The sequence below is a fragment of the Salmo salar genome, chromosome ssa09, assembly GCF_905237065.1.
Source record: "Salmo salar chromosome ssa09, Ssal_v3.1, whole genome shotgun sequence".
Taxonomy (NCBI): domain Eukaryota; kingdom Metazoa; phylum Chordata; class Actinopteri; order Salmoniformes; family Salmonidae; genus Salmo; species Salmo salar.
Window position 1 is genome coordinate 20,837,375 of NC_059450.1, and position 20,624 is coordinate 20,857,998.

General features: G+C 44.9%; 1 protein-coding gene across 2 annotated transcripts in view; it reads right to left on the reverse strand.

Moving 5' to 3' along the window:
• LOC106611061 (latent-transforming growth factor beta-binding protein 2) overlaps window positions 1–20,624 on the reverse strand; it is a 155,148-nt gene that overhangs the window by 54,923 nt on the left and 79,601 nt on the right. For both annotated transcript variants that reach the window (XM_014210914.2, XM_014210912.2), the window contains exons 4-8: window positions 14,946–15,157; window positions 13,840–14,013; window positions 7,871–8,074; window positions 6,504–6,745; window positions 4,909–5,011 (exon numbers count right to left, since the gene is read on the reverse strand). In XM_014210914.2, the coding sequence (XP_014066389.1) occupies window positions 4,909–5,011; window positions 6,504–6,745; window positions 7,871–8,074; window positions 13,840–14,013; window positions 14,946–15,157 (935 nt within the window). The remainder of the gene's footprint in view (window positions 1–4,908; window positions 5,012–6,503; window positions 6,746–7,870; window positions 8,075–13,839; window positions 14,014–14,945; window positions 15,158–20,624) is intronic.

A 20,624-nucleotide genomic window follows, 5' to 3' on the forward strand; every position in this document is an offset into this window, starting at 1 on the left:
ATGAACCAGAGAGAGAGGAGAGATGGACATATGAACCAGAGAGAGAGAGGAGAGATGGACATATGAACCAGAGAGAGAGGAGAGATGGACATATGAACCAGAGAGAGAGAGGAGAGATGGACATATGAACCAGAGAGAGAGAGGAGAGATGGACATATGAACCAGAGAGAGAGGAGAGATGGACATATGAACCAGAGAGAGAGAGGAGAGATGGACATATGAACCAGAGAGAGAGGAGAGATGGACATATGAACCAGAGAGAGAGGAGAGATGGACATATGAACCAGAGAGAGAGGAGAGATGGACATATGAACCAGAGAGAGAGAGGAGAGATGGACATATGAACCAGAGAGAGAGGAGAGATGGATATATGAACCAGAGAGAGAGGAGAGATGGACATATGAACCAGAGAGAGAGAGGAGAGATGGACATATGAACCAGAGAGAGAGAGGAGAGATGGACATATGAACCAGAGAGAGAGAGGAGAGATGGACATATGAACCAGAGAGAGAGAGGAGAGATGGACATATGAACCAGAGAGAGAGGAGAGATGGACATATGAACCAGAGAGAGAGAGGAGAGATGGACATATGAACCAGAGAGAGAGAGAGGAGAGATGGACATATGAACCAGAGAGAGAGGAGAGATGGACATATGAACCAGAGAGAGCGAGGAGAGACGGACATATGAACCAGAGAGAGAGGAGAGATGGACATATGAACCAAAGAGAGAGAGAGGAGAGATGGACATATGAACCAGAGAGAGAGAGGAGAGATGGACATATGAACCAGAGAGAGAGAGGAGAGATGGACATATGAACCAGAGAGAGAGAGGAGAGATGGACATATGAACCAGAGAGAGAGAGGAGAGATGGACATATGAACCAGAGAGAGAGAGGAGAGATGGACATATGAACCAGAGAGAGAGAGGAGAGATGGACATATGAACCAGAGAGAGAGAGGAGCGATGGATATATGAACCAGAGAGAGAGAGGAGAGATGGACATATGAACCAGAGAGAGAGGAGAGATGGACATATGAACCAGAGAGAGAGGAGAGATGGACATATGAACCAGAGAGAGAGAGGAGAGATGGACATATGAACCAGAGAGAGAGAGGAGAGATGGACATATGAACCAGAGAGAGAGGAGAGATGGACATATGAACCAGAGAGAGAGAGGAGAGATGGACATATGAACCAGAGAGAGAGAGGAGAGATGGACATATGAACCAGAGAGAGAGAGGAGAGATGGACATATGAACCAGAGAGAGAGAGGAGAGATGGACATATGAACCAGAGAGAGAGAGGAGAGATGGACATATGAACCAGAGAGAGAGAGGAGAGATGGACATATGAACCAGAGAGAGAGGAGAGATGGACATATGAACCAGAGAGAGAGGAGAGATGGACATATGAACCAGAGAGAGAGGAGAGATGGATATATGAACCAGAGAGAGAGGAGAGATGGACATATGAACCAGAGAGAGAGAGGAGAGATGGACATATGAACCAGAGAGAGAGAGGAGAGATGGACATATGAACCTGAGAGAGAGAGGAGAGATGGACATATGAACCAGAGAGAGAGAGGAGAGATGGACATATGAACCAGAGAGAGAGGAGAGATGGACATATGAACCAGAGAGAGAGAGGAGAGATGGACATATGAACCAGAGAGAGAGAGAGGAGAGATGGACATATGAACCAGAGAGAGAGGAGAGATGGACATATGAACCAGAGAGAGAGAGGAGAGATGGACATATGAACCAGAGAGAGAGGAGAGATGGACATATGAACCAAAGAGAGAGAGAGGAGAGATGGACATATGAACCAGAGAGAGAGAGGAGAGATGGACATATGAACCAGAGAGAGAGGAGAGATGGACATATGAACCAGAGAGAGAGAGGAGAGATGGACATATGAACCAGAGAGAGAGAGGAGAGATGGACATATGAACCAGAGAGAGAGAGGAGAGATGGACATATGAACCAGAGAGAGAGAGGAGAGATGGACATATGAACCAGAGAGAGAGGAGAGATGGACATATGAACCAGAGAGAGAGAGGAGAGATGGACATATGAACCAGAGAGAGAGGAGAGATGGACATATGAACCAAAGAGAGAGAGAGAGGAGAGATGGACATATGAACCAGAGAGAGAGAGGAGAGATGGACATATGAACCAGAGAGAGAGGAGAGATGGACATGTGAACCAGAGAGAGAGAGGAGAGATGGACATATGAACCAGAGAGAGAGAGGAGAGAGATGGACATATGAACCAGAGAGAGAGAGGAGAGATGGACATATGAACCAGAGAGAGAGAGGAGAGATGGATATATGAACCAGAGAGAGAGAGGAGAGATGGACATATGAACCAGAGAGAGAGGAGAGATGGACATATGAACCAGAGAGAGAAAGGAGAGATGGACCATGGTCTTATTTTATCTGGTGTTCATTACTCACTGAAATTTGCAGCATGTGGGTTTACAGTGCATTCGATCCTACAGGGCTGAACGGGGCTGGTGCTGGGGCTTCCACAGTGTCACTGTCATTACCTCCATTACGTCAACTTCCCTCCCTCCCAAAAACACACACCCGTTGGTTTCCCCACCGCACTGCGGCTTCCTCCACTCCATATAACAATAATAATATGTTATCTGCCTAAAACAACAGAGTAGTCTGGCAGTGTCTTGGATTGATGTCTTTCACTGAATCAGTCAGAGAGTTCAGTGATTCCCTCCCATTGGATAGAGGGAGAACTATAGGAGAATAACGTAGGAATGGTGTGGAGATCACAGTCAGGACTGAAGCCAAGATAGGCAGAGAAAGAGACATCCAGGCACTTGGAGCTGACCAGAGGAGACATTAAAAGGTTCCGGGAAACAGTAGGTCGATGGAGCATTCCTGAATGGAACCACATTCAACACTAGTCCTTAAACAGCTAAGCGACATAGTTCTCAGTGTCTATAAAATATGTTGTTAAGAGGCTCCTGTTGCTGTGACACTTGTTTTCAATGGCCTGTATGTTTTACAAACAGTAATAAACTGACGGGTGTTGTATGAGTCACACCCCAAAACAAGCTGGGCATTATGACCTCAGCATCACACGCTTGGAGAGGAGAGACACAAGCCTCTCTCATTGAGGTAAATGACTACTTTCCAGAAACTTGTCATCAAGCCATCAACTGACCTGGCTGGGAGCAGTCCAAGAGAGATGTACGGGATGACAAAATGATTACTATTCATTAGTGCGTGTCCACTTGTTTAAGTTACTACATACACAAAGTATAATCAAGCCAGCTAAAGCGGGTTCTGGCCATATTTGTATACAGGGAACCATAAGACTGGAAAGGAATGCCAAGTATTCCCTATAAAGTCCTTCAAAGTATGGACCAATCAGCATGGGACATACAGTATGTGGCTCCATCTTTCCCTCTTTTGTCTTTCATTCTCTCATCTCCAGTGTGACCCGGGACCAAGGCCCTAGCTGCCCCGAAACAACTACACAATGAGAGAATGGAGGTATAGTTCTGTTTCTCCCCACTTCAAAGGATGGAGGAGAGGAAAACATCTGTGAGCCAAACGAGATACTGGTGTGGGAGAGAGAAAGACAGAGAGAAAGACAGATATAGATAGAGAGAGAGAGGGAGGGAGAGAGAGAGAGAGAGAGAGCGAGAGAAAGAAAGCGATATAGAGAGACAGAGAGACTGAGAGAAAGAGACAGAGAGAATAAGATAGAGAAAGAAAGAGAGAGAGAGAGAGAGAGAGAGAGAGAGAGCGAGAGAAAGAAAGCGATAGAGAGAGACAGAGAGACTGAGAGAAAGAGACAGAGAGAATAAGATAGAGAAAGAAAGAGAGAGAGAGAGAGAGAGAGAGAGAGAGCGAGAGAGAGAAAGAGAGAGAGAGAGAGAGAGAGAGAGAGAGAGAGAGAGAGAGAGAGAGAGAGAGAGAGAGAGAGAGAGAGAGAGAGAGAGAGAGAGAGAGAGAGAGAGAGAGAGAGAGAGAGAGAGAGAGAGAGAGAGAGATTCTGGCACAGAGAGAAGAGAAGAATAGATGTTCGTCCATGATGAATGGACCTGAGATGAGATGATGTCTGCTTGTGATTAGCGCTCTGGCAGACAGACACTTCACAGGGAATGGGCTACGACAGCACCCTGTGACAGGCTATTGACATCTACCGCAGCCAGGCCTCTTCCTGATAGGATTAACAGGGAAGAGCAGGGCGGGGACCGTCTCTCCCAACCACCAAACAACCCTCGTGGGGAGCTTCAGTAGGGCCTGGAGGCCCTTGGGTGGGGGTCATCAGGGGCCCGGAGCACTCCTCTATTTAAAACATAATGAAGAAACGCTGCCAACAACTTTACTGAGAGTCTGCTGCCTCCACACACAGAGAGAGGGGAAGAACCACCCAACGGGCACACGGTGGCTTTTCAAAACCGCCGCAGCAGCAGCAGCACAGGGAGCTCTGGTCAGGAACCATGGCCGTCCATTTCTCTTCTGATAGCTATAGTAGAGGCAGAGCTGGCCTCTCTCTCTCCCTGACGGCAGGCTGGGTGGCACTCCTGCTAGTCTTTGTTAGTCATGCTAAATGTGTTTTCATTTGGTAACTTGTTTTGTTTTTAGAAGCGAAAACAGCTACATTTTACAATGAGACGATAAGTGATGCCAATAGTCGAGGCACGATCCTCCTAATCTAGGATACAAAAGTCAGTAATCATCCTGAATGATCACCCCACTGTTAAAGGGATTGCCTGTTCATTTCAGAGATAGATTGTGTTCATGATTGACGTAAAATACATTGTTTAGCCAAATGAACACATCATAAGATAACAGATATAACAGAAGGAATAGCTCGGGAGGATCTAGGTTCACTGGTTCAGTGTGTTCAGGATGTGAGGGTAAAGGGGACTCACCTGGTTTGGTTGGACACTCTGTGCACTTGTTCAGGCCCCATGAGGCACCCACACTTCCACAGCAGTCATCCTGTTTGGTCAGGCCAGGAAGAGGCTTCCCACACTGAAATGATAACACACACACACACATCTCAACACACTCACACAACACAGGACACATCACCTACACCTTCCCTTTTTCCACTCTGACAGCATGTTGTTTAACCTGACTTTATATACTGTGTGTGTGTGTGTTTGTGTGTGTGCGTGTGTTTAATCAGACTATATGTGTGTGTGTGTGTGTGTGTGTGTGTGTGTGTGTGTGTGTGTGTGTGTGTGTGTGTGTGTGTGTGTGTGTGTGTGTGTGTGTGTGTGTGTGTGTGTGTGTGTGTGTGTGTGTGTGTGTGTGTGTGTGTGTGTGTGTGTGTGTGTGTGTGTGTGTGTGTGTGGGTGTTTAGCTGTTTGTGAGTCTTCTCCTCTGAATGAGGATAGAGTGAGCTGAACTGAACACATCTGAGACTGGTTAGGCCGCAGCAGAGGACATAAACAGGCTGAACCAGGAATAGCTCTGCTGCTGCTCTTGGCTTGGCTCATTAAGGAACTTGGCTAATTGTGGAGAGATTATTATCAAACATCACTGAATTCTGCCTGGCAAATGGTGCCTCATGGAGCTTTGGGAAAAGAGTTAAGGACACATTGCTATGGAACACCTAATTGGTAAAGTCAGTCAAGACCAAACAGAGATCTTCTTTTTTTTTGGAGGGGGGACCAATGAGCGACATGAATCTGACTGTAGGTTATTTTCAAAATGGCATGGACAATGAGAGATCCCTTCCAGCACGAACATACACTTTCTCTGCTCTGCGTGTCAAGCAGCCGATAACACATAGCCTAACACTGGGCTTGCAGCGGCTCTACAGAGGACACTACTGTTAGAGTTGGAAACAGGAGGCAGGGGGAATAACAACATCTCTCACAGCCAAGCCAACAGATGCTGCCTGTACAGAACCTACGATGAGGAGCTCTCGTTACCAGTGGAGGTAGAAATCTGAGGAACGGCTCATTGTAACGGCTGGAATGGAACGGTATCGCAAACACATGGTTACCATGTGTTTGATACCTTTCCACATATTCCATTCCAGCTGTTCCAATGAGCCTGTCTTCAGATTCTACCTCCATGGGTTCCTCCAACCCCCACCACTGCTCTTTACGCTCTGTGTGTGAGAGATGAGATAGAGAGTGTGTGTGAGAGAGAGATGAGAGGGTGGTGTGTGTGTGTGTGTGAAGGAGATCGCTCTGTGTTTGAGACATTGGGTGGATTTCAGCCTCTCACCTTAGTCCTCCCTCTCAAGCCTAACTCATAACACGTCTGTGGGTGTTGGGAGGGGAACACGAGATGATCAATGTGTTGAGAGCTTATAAATCCTGGCTGCAGTATAATTCAGAGCCACAGACAGACTTCCTGTCCCAAACACCTACTATCAGACAGACGGTAAGACACACGGAAGCCAAACCTGGTCTCCACCCCTAAAGACTGCTAAGATCATCATCAACTATAATGTACTGCGTTCAGAGTATGCCACTCAAAACATCATACTCAGAGGACCGTGCTATACCTGTCCATCAACGGTCTCTTGGAAGCACCTCCCCACGTAGCCGTTCTGTCGGTTGTGTGGTCTGGTGTGCCCATGCCCATTTCCGATGCTATTGCCAGGTTGGGAGCGCTGCTGTACAGAGTGAGCCCCCTCAGCCGCGGGGGGTCTCTGGCCAGGCTTGACCCGGGCTACCTGGTGGATCTGCACCTCAGCCTCGTGGGGGTGCTGGATGTGGACATTCACCATGGACGGGTGTAGAGAGGCTGGACAGGACACAGAGCGCACAGCACAGTCTGTCAGGCAACACTCTACTACCACATTCAGCAGAAACACATTGAGCCCAATCTGTCTGGACATGGGAAAGAGCATGATGAATAGTCCTGGACCTGACCTTGCAGTGATGCTTCTCAAAGGGTTGTAAGGCCCAAGTTAGGTCTTAACATATAGAGATACAGTACAAACGAAAAGACACTTAAAACACAAAAAAGTTGAATTCCATTATTATATGTTTATGACCCAAGACAGGTTGGAGGAATTGCAGAACTGTTGTAATGTTGAGGACATTCTCCTTTGTCCATGTGACACCAGAGCACATCCATATTCAGGATGTGCCAAGGAATTTTCCATGAATTTTGACATACTCTCACCTTTCATAAATCACAGCTCCACAAACAGGCCCTGTGTTTGATATACTACAGAGAGTGAGAGAGAGCACATGACTTTACCATGGCCTTGTAGTGACTCTCTCGACACAGTCAGACAGACAGGCAGATGCCTGCCCTGTGATGTAACAACACACACATGTGGTCTGTCATTAGATTAGCATTATAAAGTCAGTAAAGGCTGGAAAAAAATGGAGAATGGAATTCAAAGGAGCTAAGTGAGAATCTGAAGAGAGAGCTTCTGCTTCTACTTACAGCAGGCCAAAGAGAAGCCAGGACAAAAGGGGAATGCTTCTTTAATGCTGCTTATTTTAGCAGCTCTTCATGGCACTGGTTAGGGCATGCTCTGTTTCTAATTCACTATAGGGTCTTCTGTTGATAAGAGGGAGCACTGTGTGAACAATATGGGGAACTCCAAAAAAACACCCCATTACATATTCTACTGAGAACCCATTCTGACTTTCACTGCTGGTTTACGAAGGTAGAATTCAGCAGAGTTACTATCTGGGCCGTTGCAAGTCAACAAATAAACCTGAGTTAGTTCAAACAAAAGCAGAAGAGTTGAGAGGGCATGATGAATCAGATGAATAAAAGACAGCAGTAAAATCAGCAGAACTGGAGGAAACAGCGTGTCTACAGGAGGCCTAGCTGGAGGAGGTCCTGGAGACCTGGCCAGAGACTGTGTTCCTGTGTCCCATCCAGCCAGCCAGACGGCTAGGTGATCACCTTGTTGATTGGACAGCGGCAGGGTGTACATGGAGTGGGAGGACGAGTTGCGTCCGGCCAGGCTGCCGTCCTTCCTGCTGGGGGTGGGTCGGGCAGGAGTGGGGGCTGGGAGGTGGCAGAACTTCCCCGTGGAGTTTGTTGGGCACCAGCACTGGTCCCTGCCAATGCAGCGCCCGCCGTTCAGACAGGGGATCTGACAGAAGACTGCAGGGGAGAGAGGAAGGGAGGGAGGTTTGTTAGTGTAAGAAACCGCCAGATTGAATTAAGTTGATTTATGCGTCCTCATATGCTGGGGCCCATACACATAATGAGAAGCAGGAGAGAAAATTCCAATAGGTAGTGTAGACTGAGACTTCATATGGACAACTACTTTCCTGTTGCTCACATAACCGTCACCACATTCACTAGTAGAAACCTCATTTGACATGGGTTTATGAAGCTCCAACTTCACCCTGAGGTGAAACACACTTCTAATATAACCTCTCCCTATTAAAGAGAAGATGCACCCATTTTGAATGTTATATTGTTTTTGTACATCACTGAGCGATGTTCTATCGATTCCTGGGGTCATTTCGTGTTTTCAGGAGTATCTGAGCTATTCGGTGTTCAAGCAGGCAGAAAAACAGTTGGTATGAATTTTGCATGATGACAGATCACTAATAAGGGGGATTGGGGGGTCACGAATTGAAACTGATTCATACATGATTTTAAATTGATTCAGACACAATATTTAAGATACTATTAGCATGGATGATCAAGCTGTTTCATTCTCTAATGTAGGACTCTATTACAGAAACAAATGTGTAAAAAGTATTTATTTAATCTTTTGAATCTGACCTTATTGCCATTATCTCAATAAAAGTTATAGCACAAAGATAAGTCAAATCAGGTAATGTCAAATTTCAGTTTGAAGGAAGTATATGCTTTTTGAAGGAAGTATGCTTTAATCAATTCATTTCCCCAGTCATTCAGATTCACTACCCTCCCTTCTAACGAGCCCTGCACAGTTTGTGTACGTCGTAGATGGACATGTTCCTGAAAGTATTGGCATTCAGGAATGTGGTTAAATTCGCTAAATAGTTTCAACTATTCAAAAGCTATAGCCAAATTCGTATTAATATTACCACTACATTTGTCCCAGCAGCTAATAGTGGATATCGAAGGTTACTTACGTAACCACAGTTCCATAAACTAATTAACGGTGCATTCAGCTGACTGAGGAAATCAACTTGCACAACACATTCATTCAGATTATTGCAGCGAGCCACCAATTAAGTTGCAGAGAGACACATGCGTCTTGCGAGACGTGAAATGACTATGGCTGACAAATTATTTAAAAATTACCCCATTATGACAAAGGGAAAACATGTTTTTAGAAATGTTTGCACATTTATTGAAAATTAAATACAGAAATATCTCATTTACATAAGTATTCACACCCCTGAGTAAATAGTTTGTTGAAGCACATTTGGCAGCGATTATAGTGAGTCTTTCTGGGTAAGTCTCAAAGAGCTTTCCACAACTGGATTGCGCAACATTTGCCCATTCGCTAATTGCTAGACAAACAGTTTCAGGTCTTGACATAGATTTTCAAGTAGATTTCAGTCAAAACTGTAACTTGGCCACTCAGGAACATTCCATGTCTTTATGGTAAGCAACTCCAGTGTAGATTTGGCCTTGTGTTTTAGGTTATTGTCCTGCTGAAAGGTGAATTCATCTCCTAGTGTCTTGTCTGAACCAGGTTTTCCTCTAGGATTTTGCCTGTCCTTAGCACCATTCCGTTTCTTTTTTATCCTGAAAAACTCCCCAGTTCTGAATGATTACAAACATACCCATGCAGCCACCACTATGCTTAAAAATATGGAGAGTGGTACTTATTTAGGCTTGCCATAACAAAGGGGTTCATTACTTTTTCACTCACGATCGTGACACATTTCAGCTTTTAATTTTGTAAATTTTCAAAAAACATAATTCCACTTTCACATTATGGGGCATTGTGTGTAGATCAGTGACATTTTTTCAATTTTTCCATTTAAAATTCAGGCCACAACAAAAGGTCAAGGGGTGTGAATACTTTCTGAAGGCATCATATATATATATATATTATTTTTTTTAATTGCAGTGCATCGCTGCTAAATGCATATAGGGGAAACACTGGAATACAAGAGAAAATAAATCTCACATACCAAAATAACAGCTTGGATAGAATTTCAAACGAGCGAGTCAATTGGTTCTTGAGCATTTAAGACTATTGAATCCCTACCTGACATTGTCTTTGCATATAGTTTGATTTACGCCCTGCAATCTTCCAGCAGTGATGACGGGTTCCTCTAGAAGGAAAAGCAGCTGGTGTTTGACAGGTTGCTTTCACAGCCTTTCATTCTGCTTATCTCTTGGCAGAGGTGCCAGTGTCCTACATACCTGCTCTATATCAGGATCTACAGAGACGCTCAAACCTTAACCTCAACTCACTCAAACTTCAAAGCCTGGAAAATGAAAAATCGATAACAGCCTGGCACAATAAAAGGGAATCTTCTAAAGGCAAAAAAGAAAAAATATCTATGCCTTTTTTATAATGCATATTTGGACGCTGTTATCCTGACCCCTGTGATGAGGCAGGATTCTAAAACAGCAGTTGAAAGAGAGTTGTATCTGTGGCATTAAAGGCTTCGGACCCAATCGTGTTGTGGCGCTATAACCCTTGTCACAGACAGACAGACAGACAGACAGACAGACAGACAGACAGACAGACAGACAGACAGACAGACAGACAGACAGACAGACAGACAGACAGACAGACAGACAGACAGACAGACAGACAGACAGACAGACAGACAGACAGACTCCGGGTGTGAGCAAATCAGGGAGGGCTGCGGCATGATAGTCTGGCTGGAAAGAAAGTGGTGGAGAGAGAGAGAGAGAGAGAGAGAGAGAGAGAGAGAGAGAGAGAGAGAGAGAGAGAGAGAGAGAGAGAGAGAGAGAGAGAGAGAGAGAGAGAGAGAGAGAGAGAAAATGAGAGAGAGAGAGAAGGAAGGAAAGAAAGAGAGTGGTGGAGAAAGAGGGGGACATGGAGCCTTTGTTCAGGCCCACAGGAAGCGCCCCTGTGATTACACATGCTGGCTAAATTATCAGCTACAAAGGGCCATTAATTCTTAACAATCTGGGGAGCAGCCCTGCACAGGACTGGACAGCCTCAGCCTCGGCCTCAGCCTCAGAGTGTTGTCTCAGCCTCATCTTCAGACTCAGCCTTGCCTCAGAGTGTTGTCTCAACCTCGGCCTCAGACTCAGCCTCGCCTCAGATTGTTGTCTCAGCCTCAGCCGGACTCAGACTTAGCCTCGCCACAGAGTGTTGTCTCAGCCTCGGCCTCAGACTCAGTCTCGCCTCAGAGTGTTGTCTCAGCCTCGGTCCTCAGTCTCAGACTCAGACTCGCCTCAGAGTGTTGTCTCAGCCTCGGCCTCAGCCTCAGACTCGCCTCAGAGTGTTGTCTCAGCCTTGCCTCAGAGTGTTGTCTCAGCCTCGGCCTCAGACTCAGTCTCGCCTCAGAGTGTTGTCTCAGCCTTGCCTCAGAGTGTTGTCTTAGCCTCGGGCTCAGACTCAGACTCAGAGTGTTGTCTCAGCCTCGGCCTCAGACTCGCCTCAAAGTGTTGTCTCAGCCTCAGCCTCATCTTCAGACTCAGCCTTGCCTCAGAGTGTTGTCTCAGCCTCGGCCTCAGACTCAGCCTCGCCTCAGAGTGTTGTCTCAGCCTCAGCCTGTCTCAGACTCAGACTCCCCTCAGAGTGTTGTCTCAGCCTCGGCCTCATACTCAGACTCGCCTCAGAGTGTTGTCTCAGCCTCGGCCTCATACTAAGACTCGCCTCAGAGTGTTGTCTCAGCCTTGCCTCAGAGTGTTGTCTTAGCCTCGGTCTCAGACTCAGACTCAGCCTCAGAGTGTTGTCTCAGCCTCGGCCTCAGACTCGCCTCAAAGTGTTGTCTCAACCTCAGCCTCATCTTCAGACTCAGCCTTGCCTCAGAGTGTTGTCTCAGCCTAGGACTCAGCCTCAGCCTCGCCTCAGATTGTTGTCTCAGCCTCAGCCTGTCTCAGACTCAGCCTCGCCTCAGAGTGTTGTCTCAGCCTCGGCCTCAGACTCAGCCTCGCCTCAGAGTGTTGTCTCAGCCTCGGCCTCAGGCTCAGACTCAGACTCGCCTCAGAGTGTTGTCTCAGCCTCGGCCTCAGACTCAGCCTCGCCTCAGAGTGTTGTCTCAGCCTCGGCCTCAGGCTCAGACTCAGACTCGCCTCAGAGTGTTGTCTCAGCCTCGGCCTCATACTCAGTCTCGCCTCAGAGTGTTGTCTCAGCCTCGCCTCAGAGTGTTGTCTCAGTCTCGGCCTCATCTTCAGACTCAGACTTGCCTCAGAGTGTTGTCTCAGCCTCGGCCTCAGTCTCAGACTCGCCTCAGAATGTTGTCTCAGCCTCGGTCTCATACTCAGACTCAGAGTGTTGTCTCAGCCTCGGCCTCAGCCACAGACTCAGCCTCGCCACAGAGTGTTGCCTCAGCCTCTGTCTCAGACTCAGACTCGCCTCAGAGTGTTGTCTCAGCCTCGGCCTCAGGCTCAGCCTCGCCCTAACCCACCTCAGCATGGGGCAGGAATTATTCCCAGACATCAACCTGACCTTTTTTCTCATTCACCCTCTACCTACCTTCACACATCTATTCAGCCCCCAGACAGACAGGAAGATACCATTCATGCCCGTGCCACACACCCATACATCCCCAGCACCACCCCCATCTGTCTTTAACATGCATTGTTGAAGGGTTTGTCAGGGTATGTCAGGGTTTAGAAGAACTGTTCAATGTTGTGAATCCAGGGAGCCCAAAAGTGGAATGATGCAATCCACCCAGTTTTTACTGCCCCACGTTGGGAACATAACAACAACATGACATAGCTGTTTGCTGTCTACTTGACATTCCTTGAGGAGGAGCATGCACCTCCGCAACAACAAAATGCCAGCTTGAATGTTGAGTAATTTCCTTTAACGGAGTCTTTTTACTGATGTTTTAATGATCAGAGATTTCTTTAAAATAAAATTGAGCATAAAAACAAACTGCTTCTCAGGATCATCCAGAAGTGCCAGAAATGCATTGTTGTGCAACGACTCTGCCAAGTCATTGTGTTTGGAGAAGCTTTACATTTTCCAAAAACCTATTAATGGGAACATAAATCTACAAAACAACCTGTTTATCTATTCATAACTCAGCCAGTTCCTCCCATGAGGAGTTTAGTGTGTTAAGTGTGGGGCGGCGGCAGCCTGTGTTCATGTGTGTGTGTGGTATGGGCACCCTTCACTTTTAATCAGTTCGAGTGATTACTGTAAGCCTTAGCTGTATGGTAAGGGCTAGGGAAACAGGGCCGGGCCGGGCCCCCAGTATTGGTTATTGTTCTCCCCCCACATGGAGAGGCAGAGAGGGAGACTACTCTCCTGTGTGAGTTTGTAGCAAAGCCCACGGATAAATAGCAGCTTTAATGTAATCCCTATAAAATCCTATTCACTCTGCTACTCCCTCTCTCTCCCTTTCTCTTTGTCTCTCTCCCCCTCTCCCATTGAGCACATTAAATGGTTAACCGTGGAGCTGAGAGCAAGGTGTAAACCACAAAGAGACCGGGCTAACTGTTGGGAGCGTGAGAGCGGTGCTTCCACGTGTGTGGTTAGCCTCCACTGAGTCCTGCGACACGAAGGGAGGGAGACCTGCTCTTAATCTGCTCTCCCCTTTCTCTCTCTTTCACACTGCTCCCAGGCATATAATCTCCCCCACTCTGTCACCTCTCTCTCCCCACTGCCTGGCATTCAGTGTTGACAGCGCCACAGTGGGAATGGGTTTATCTATCAGGAGCCCCTTTTTCCCCCTCTCACCTCTGGACTACATTCAGACAGCATAGGAAGAGAGAGGAGTGGAGCGAGAGAAGGAGAATTGAAAAGGGGGAACACTCACAGAGTCTGAAGCCCTGGGTCTTGGGTGGCTGGTGCTGCTGGTTCTCACTGTAGACGGTGGTGGTGTCACCCTTCTCACAGCTGTTGTAGCAGCGGCCGCCGCTGCACACCCTCCGACACACCATGGGGGTGAAGACAATCTTGATGCGGTCAAGGTTGGAAGTGAGGTTGGCCCCTGGAGCACAAAGACACACAGAGACCTGGGTGAACAGGAGCAGCGCTGCTCTGGAGAAGAGCTGCATCTTTAATGGACTACAGACAGACACAATCCCCGGACCTGCTGCCTAGCCAGCCCAGCAGAAGGGGAGGTTTATATGAGTTTGAGTGTGTTTGGATGTGTGAGTGTGTGTGCCAGTGCCTGGGCAATGGCACGGTGCAGCTGAAAGGAGGATGTGTCACTGGGCATGGCTGTGGAGGGGGGGGTCTAGTTAAGCACGGAGGCCGGCCTCCAAGCCTTTATCATTGGGATAAGGTGTTCTAGATGTGTGAGTAAACCTTGTGTAATGGTGGGAAGCTGTTCAACACCCGTTGCCCTGGTAGGATGGAAAAACAAGAGAAACTTGGACAGCAGACAGCTTTACAGAGGGCAGTGTTCTGTTCTGTTCTGAGAGGGTTGGAGGGGAGAGGAGTAGGTCATTAAAAGGTTTTGTTTCTGGAGGTTTCTGGTGGTGGGGGGGGTTTCTGTCGGGTGTGAACTGTCATGGAGCCAAGGTGACAGTGAGGACCGTGGTGCCTGCCACCTCCCTCTCTGGGTCTTCAGGGAGGGAGCAGGGCTGTCCTGTGTCTGCACACTGGAGATGCTCCAGAGCATAGAGTGGAGACGGCTAACCCCCCAGGCACACGGCTGGGATATCAAACGTCTGTCGCTCGTCTGATGAAAACCACAGGGAGGGGAGGGAGGGCAGAGGGAGGAAGGGAGAAGAGAGGAGCCTGGGACAGAGCCAACAACACTTTTTCCCCTAAATCTAATGTTACATTCAGTGAAGACAGAAACTCACTGTGTGTGTCATACATGTCATTTTTCTTATTTTTTCTATTTTTTTTACAAAGCAGGGTAATAAAGCAATAAAGAACAGTTGTATCATCTCGGGTGATTCTGGTCATTACCTGCTGGCGCCACTGCATTGCTGGCGTGGCCATTGGTGGGTCTGTGGCCGTTACTTGAGTGTCCATTGCCGTTCCCAATGTCATGTCCGTTTCCATTAGGCAGAGCGTTGGATGTGATGGGGCCAGTGGACGATGGGTATCGCTTGACGGTGCGAGACGTCCCAGTCTGCTGAGGAGACGATGAGTCGGCTGGTCCTCGCCTCACCTGGGTCCTGGTAACGAGACAGATGACATCAGATCCTTCAAACCTCTCCCTCAACACCAGTCACTAAACATACATGACCAACATACAGAAAACCAGCGTATAATCCACTTACACATGGTCAACATGTTAAACCTAACACCATGTCTGAGAGAGTGTGAAAGACAAACAGCATTATGTCTGTCTTAGGTCATAGCATTACTTAGTTTATTTTATAGATGAGATTCCATGTTTTTTTTAATATAATTGAATCAAGAATATCATATCGTACTCAGGCCCTATAGTGATCCACTTACTCACATCTGTTGTAAGTCAGGACAGCATGTGTGTAGCAGAGTTGGTTATGTTTCCACTTGCCACTGCAGAAATATGTATTCAATGTTTATGTATTTCTATTGGTTGGTGTTATGTCATTGGCTACGCTTGCAGATAGGGGGAGATTGAGAAACATCAATTCTTCCCGGTCTGATTTTGACATGCAAGCAGTAGGTCATGTTCTGAAATATTGCATTCTATTTACGTATTTACAATGTGTACGAGTTCACTATGTACATTTACGGACAAATACAGTGCCTTCAGAAAGTATTCACACCTCGTGACGTTTTCTAAATGTTGTTGTGTAACTAGCCTAAATGTTTACAAATGAATAACAAATGAAAAGCTGAAATGTCTTGAGTAAATAAGTATTCAACCCATTTGTTATGGCAAGCCTAAATAAGTTCAGGAGTAAAAATGTGCTTAACAAGTCACATAATAAGTTGCATGGACTCACTGTGAGGAATAATAGTGTTTAATATGATTGTTGAATGACTACCTCATCTCTGTACTCCACACTTACAATTATCTGTAAGGTCCCTTCGTGCCTCGCAAAGAAGGGAACCTATTGGTAGATAGGTAAAAAAAAAAAAAAAAAAAACGACATTGAATATTCCTTTGAGCATGGTGAAGTTATTCATTTGGATGGTGTATAAATACACCCAGTCACTATAAAGATATCGCCGTCCTTCCTAACTTAGTTGCCGGAGAGGAAGGAAACCGCTCAAGAATTTCGCCATGAGGCCAATGGTGACTTCAAAACAGTTACAGTTTAATTGCTGTTTTAGGAGCATGGATCAACAACATTTTAGTTACTCCACAATACTAACCTAAATGACAGAGTGAAAAGAAGGAAGCCTGTACAGAATAAAAATATTCTAAAACATGCATCCTGTTTGCAATAAAGCACTAAATAAAGTAAAACTGCAAAAACATTGTCCTGAATAAAAAGTGTAATGTTTGGGCAAATTTAACACAACACATCACTGAGAACTACTCTTCATATTTTCAAGCATCGGTATGCTTGTCATCGGCAAGGACTAGAGAGTTTTTTGGGAGGATAAAAATAAACGGAATAGAGCTAAGCACAGGCAAAATCCTAGAGGAAAACCCGGTTCAGTCTGCTTTCCAACAGACACTGGGAGACAAATTCACCTTTCAGCAGGACAATAACCTAAAATACAAGGCCAAAATATACACTGAAGTTGCTTATCAAGACGGCATCGAATGTTACAGAGTGGCCTAGTTACAGTTTTGACTTAAGTCAGCTTGAAAATCTATGGCAAGACTTGAAAATGGCTGTCTTGCAATTATCAATAACGATATTGACAAGAATTTGAAGAATAATAAAAAAGAAAATTGAGACTCTCAGCTGTAATCGCTGGCAAAGGTGATTCTAACAGGGGTGTGAATCCTCATGTAAATGAGATATTTCTGCATTTCATTTTCAATACATTTGTAAAACATTATAAAAACATGTTTTCACATTTGCATTATGGGGTTTTATGTGTAGAAGAGTGAGAACAAAAAATTATTGAATCAATTTTGAATTCAGGCTGTAACACAACAACATGTGGAATGAGTCAAGGGGTATGAATACTTTCTGAGTGCACTGTATATATGTGTGCAGTACCTGTTAGATATTAGGGGCTTCCTGTGATGTGCTTTTGTATGTTTTTGATGTAAAAGGGAGTTAGCTTGCATGCTCGAGATGCAATTTTTTAGGCCTTGCTAATGTATTGATATTGACATTATTATTACATTCAAAAATATTTCAGAATAATGTGGACAATGCCTTAATAGATTGGATGCATGAATGGCGATTTTTCTGTAACCTATGTGGCCGACACACATAATAAAGTAATGAATGGCGCGGTAGCATTCATCTCACCGTCGCTGTTTTTATAATGAGAAAGTGACCAAAAGCCAGGTTCCCATTTTATTGGAAGGATTTGTATGGAAAGCCAAGTTGAAGCCAACATTAGATATTGTCGTCCTCATAATAACCGCATGTGGTTTTACCGCAACAGAGTAGCGCAACACCCTTCAATTGAAGCGACGGTAAACAAACAAAAGGGGTCACGTCTCTCACAAAAACGGATCAAAAATGAAATCACGGATAATTATAAAGGAGCAGGAGAACTTATAAATTGGCTACAATAATTACAAGGCCTTTTCAAGCACCAAATTTAGGAAATGTCTGATTTTCAAAGTAGGCCTATTCAGGTAATTACATTTCTGAGCTCCAAATTCAATTTCAAGTAGGCGGCCCCTTGTATTGTTTTAAAATTGCAAGTCTAACATGAAAACAAAATGTCATGTTTTTTCATTAACAGATCATATTGTGAATAAGCACACTAGGCTGTGTAAATTCTTCTCATTATATCCAGAATAATTTATTTGGGTGTTGCACAATAGTCTATCCTACACAACTGCGCACAGTAGACTCGATGTCCAATCCCAGGCACAAAAACATATGAAAAGATGAACACAATACCTTGATGCTTTCTCTGTTAAATCTAACGAGACCCTGCTGTAAATCACGCCGACAAGAAGAAATGATCAACATCAACTCGTTAGGGATATTAGATCCAACATGGATCCAGGCACAAATGAGACGCCAAAATATTCTGGACATTCCTCCTGGACACCTTCTTTCAAGCCCTTGGGCTGTTGTTGCATCGCATTCACTATCACAACCATAGCCACGCTAAGTAGTGATGCTGAGAATGCTGCAGCACCCCCTGAAAAATTCATAAAAAAATGTATAATTCATAAGAAATACAAAATATATATATATATATAGAGTACCAGTCAAAAGGTTGGACACACCTACTCATTAAAGGGTTTTTCTTAATTTTTCTTACAATTTTCTACATTGTAGAATAATAGTGAAGTCATCAAAAATAAAAATAAAACGTATGGAATCATGAAGTAACCAAAAAAGTGTTGTATTTTACATTTGAGATTCTTCAAAGTAGCCACCCTTTGCCTTGATGACAGCTTTGCATGCCTCTTGGCATTCTCTCAACCAGCTTCATGAGGAATGCTTTTCCAACAGTCTTGAAGGAGTTCCCACATAAGCTGAGCACTTGTTGACTGCTTTTCCTTCACTCTGCGGTCCAACTCATCCCAAACTATCTCAATTGGGTTGAGGTCGGGTGATTGTGGAGGCCAGGTCAACTGACGCAGCACTCCATCACTCTCCTTGGTCAAATAGCCCTTACACAGCCTGGAGGTGTGTTTTGGGTCATTGTCCTGTTGAAAAACAAATGATAGTCCCACTAAGCTCAAACCAGATGGGATGGCATATCGCTGCAGAATGCTGTGGTAGCCATGCTGGTTAAGTGTGCCTTAAATTCTAAATAAATCCCTGACAGTGTCACCAGCAAAGCACCCTCACAGCTCCTCCTCCATGCTTCATGGTCGGAACCACAAATGCGGAGATCAACCGTTCACCTACTCTCCAATTTGGACTCATCAGACCAAAGGACAGATTTCTTGGCCCAAGCAAGTCTCTTCTTCTTATTGGTGTCCTTAGTAGTGGTTTCTTTGCAGCAATTCAACCATGAAGGCCTGATTCACACAGTCTCCTCTGAACAGTTGATGTTGAGATGTGTCTGTTACTTAAACTCTGTGAAGCATTTATTTGGGCTGCAATCTGAGGTGCAGTTAACTCCAATGAACTTATCCTCTGCAGCAGAGGTAACTCTGAGTCTTCCTTTCCTGTGGCGTTCCTTATGAGAGCCAGTTTCATCATACCGCTCGATGGATTTTGCAACTGCACTTGAAGCAACCTTCAAAGTTCTTGAAATGTTCTGGATTGACTGACCTTCATGTCTTGAAGTAATGATGGAGTGTCGTTTCTCTTTGCTTATTTGGGTTTGCCACAATATGGACTTGGTCTTTTACCAAATATGCCACCCCTACCTTGTCACAACACAACTGACTGAAACGCATCAAGGAAAAAAAAATCCACTTTTTTTTAAAACAAGGCACACCTGTTAATTGAAATGCATTCCAGGTGACTACCTATGAAGCTGGAGTGTGCAAAACTGTCATCAAGGCAAAGGATGGCTACTTTGAAGATTCTCAAATATATAATATATTTTGATTTGTTTAACACTTTTTTGGTTACTACATGATTCCACATATGTTATTTCATAGTTTTGATGTCTTCACTATTATTCTACAATTTAGAAAATAGTTTAAAAAATCTAGAAAACCCCTGGAATGAGTAGGTGTGTACAAACTTTTGACTGGTACTGTATATGAAAAAAAAGAATTCTCACCAACGTAAAGGCCCAAATAATAAATGTGATTGCAAACTCGAATGCTTCTAACCGAAAGAGTCAACTTACCTTGATACTTAAAACCTAAATCGATACTGTCATTAATGTGCTTCTTCAATAATTATACAATCCCGTATTAGGGGACTGATATAGCCGTCTGTAGCGTGGGCCCCAAAATAAATTCTGACTGTCATTCGGAAAATTCCTTCCTGGATCAGATGATGATGTGTGAAAATATCATGGCATAACTAATCAGTTGGAGACCAAATGAGCATCCAACAAGTATTATGCATTAATGACAGTATCTATTTAGGTTTTAAGTATCAAGGTAAGTTGACTCTTTCGGTTCGAAGCATTCGATTTTGCAATCACATTTATTATTTGGGATTTGTGTGCCCATGAAAACTGTTTTCACCCCGTAACATTAGGAGACACGAAATGTTATGTAGTTACACTGCATTTCTGAGATCTCTCTACAAAAAAAATTTCCTACAGCTACAGTGGTTCCTCCTTTAAAAGTTGCGAGCTGACACCGCGGGACTTAGAGGTACCCAGCGTCACGGATTCATTCCTCCAGACCACCACAAGGGGAAGTTAGAGCACTATATGCATTTGGGTCACAAGGTTTTTATATGACCAATCATATCGAGTGGTTCCAATGACGAATTTGACGCAAGCCACCCGTCCCTGGTGAATTTCTTCAGCAAAGATGGCTGGGGGAAGCAAATTTAAATAATTACAACGTCATAACGAGTCAAGCAAAAAATGTAGATCCAGGATTCTTAGTGTTCAAGTTCAATGTCTAATTTAATTATTTAATTATTGCTTAATATATGATATAACGACAACTTTCACTGCCATAAATGCAAG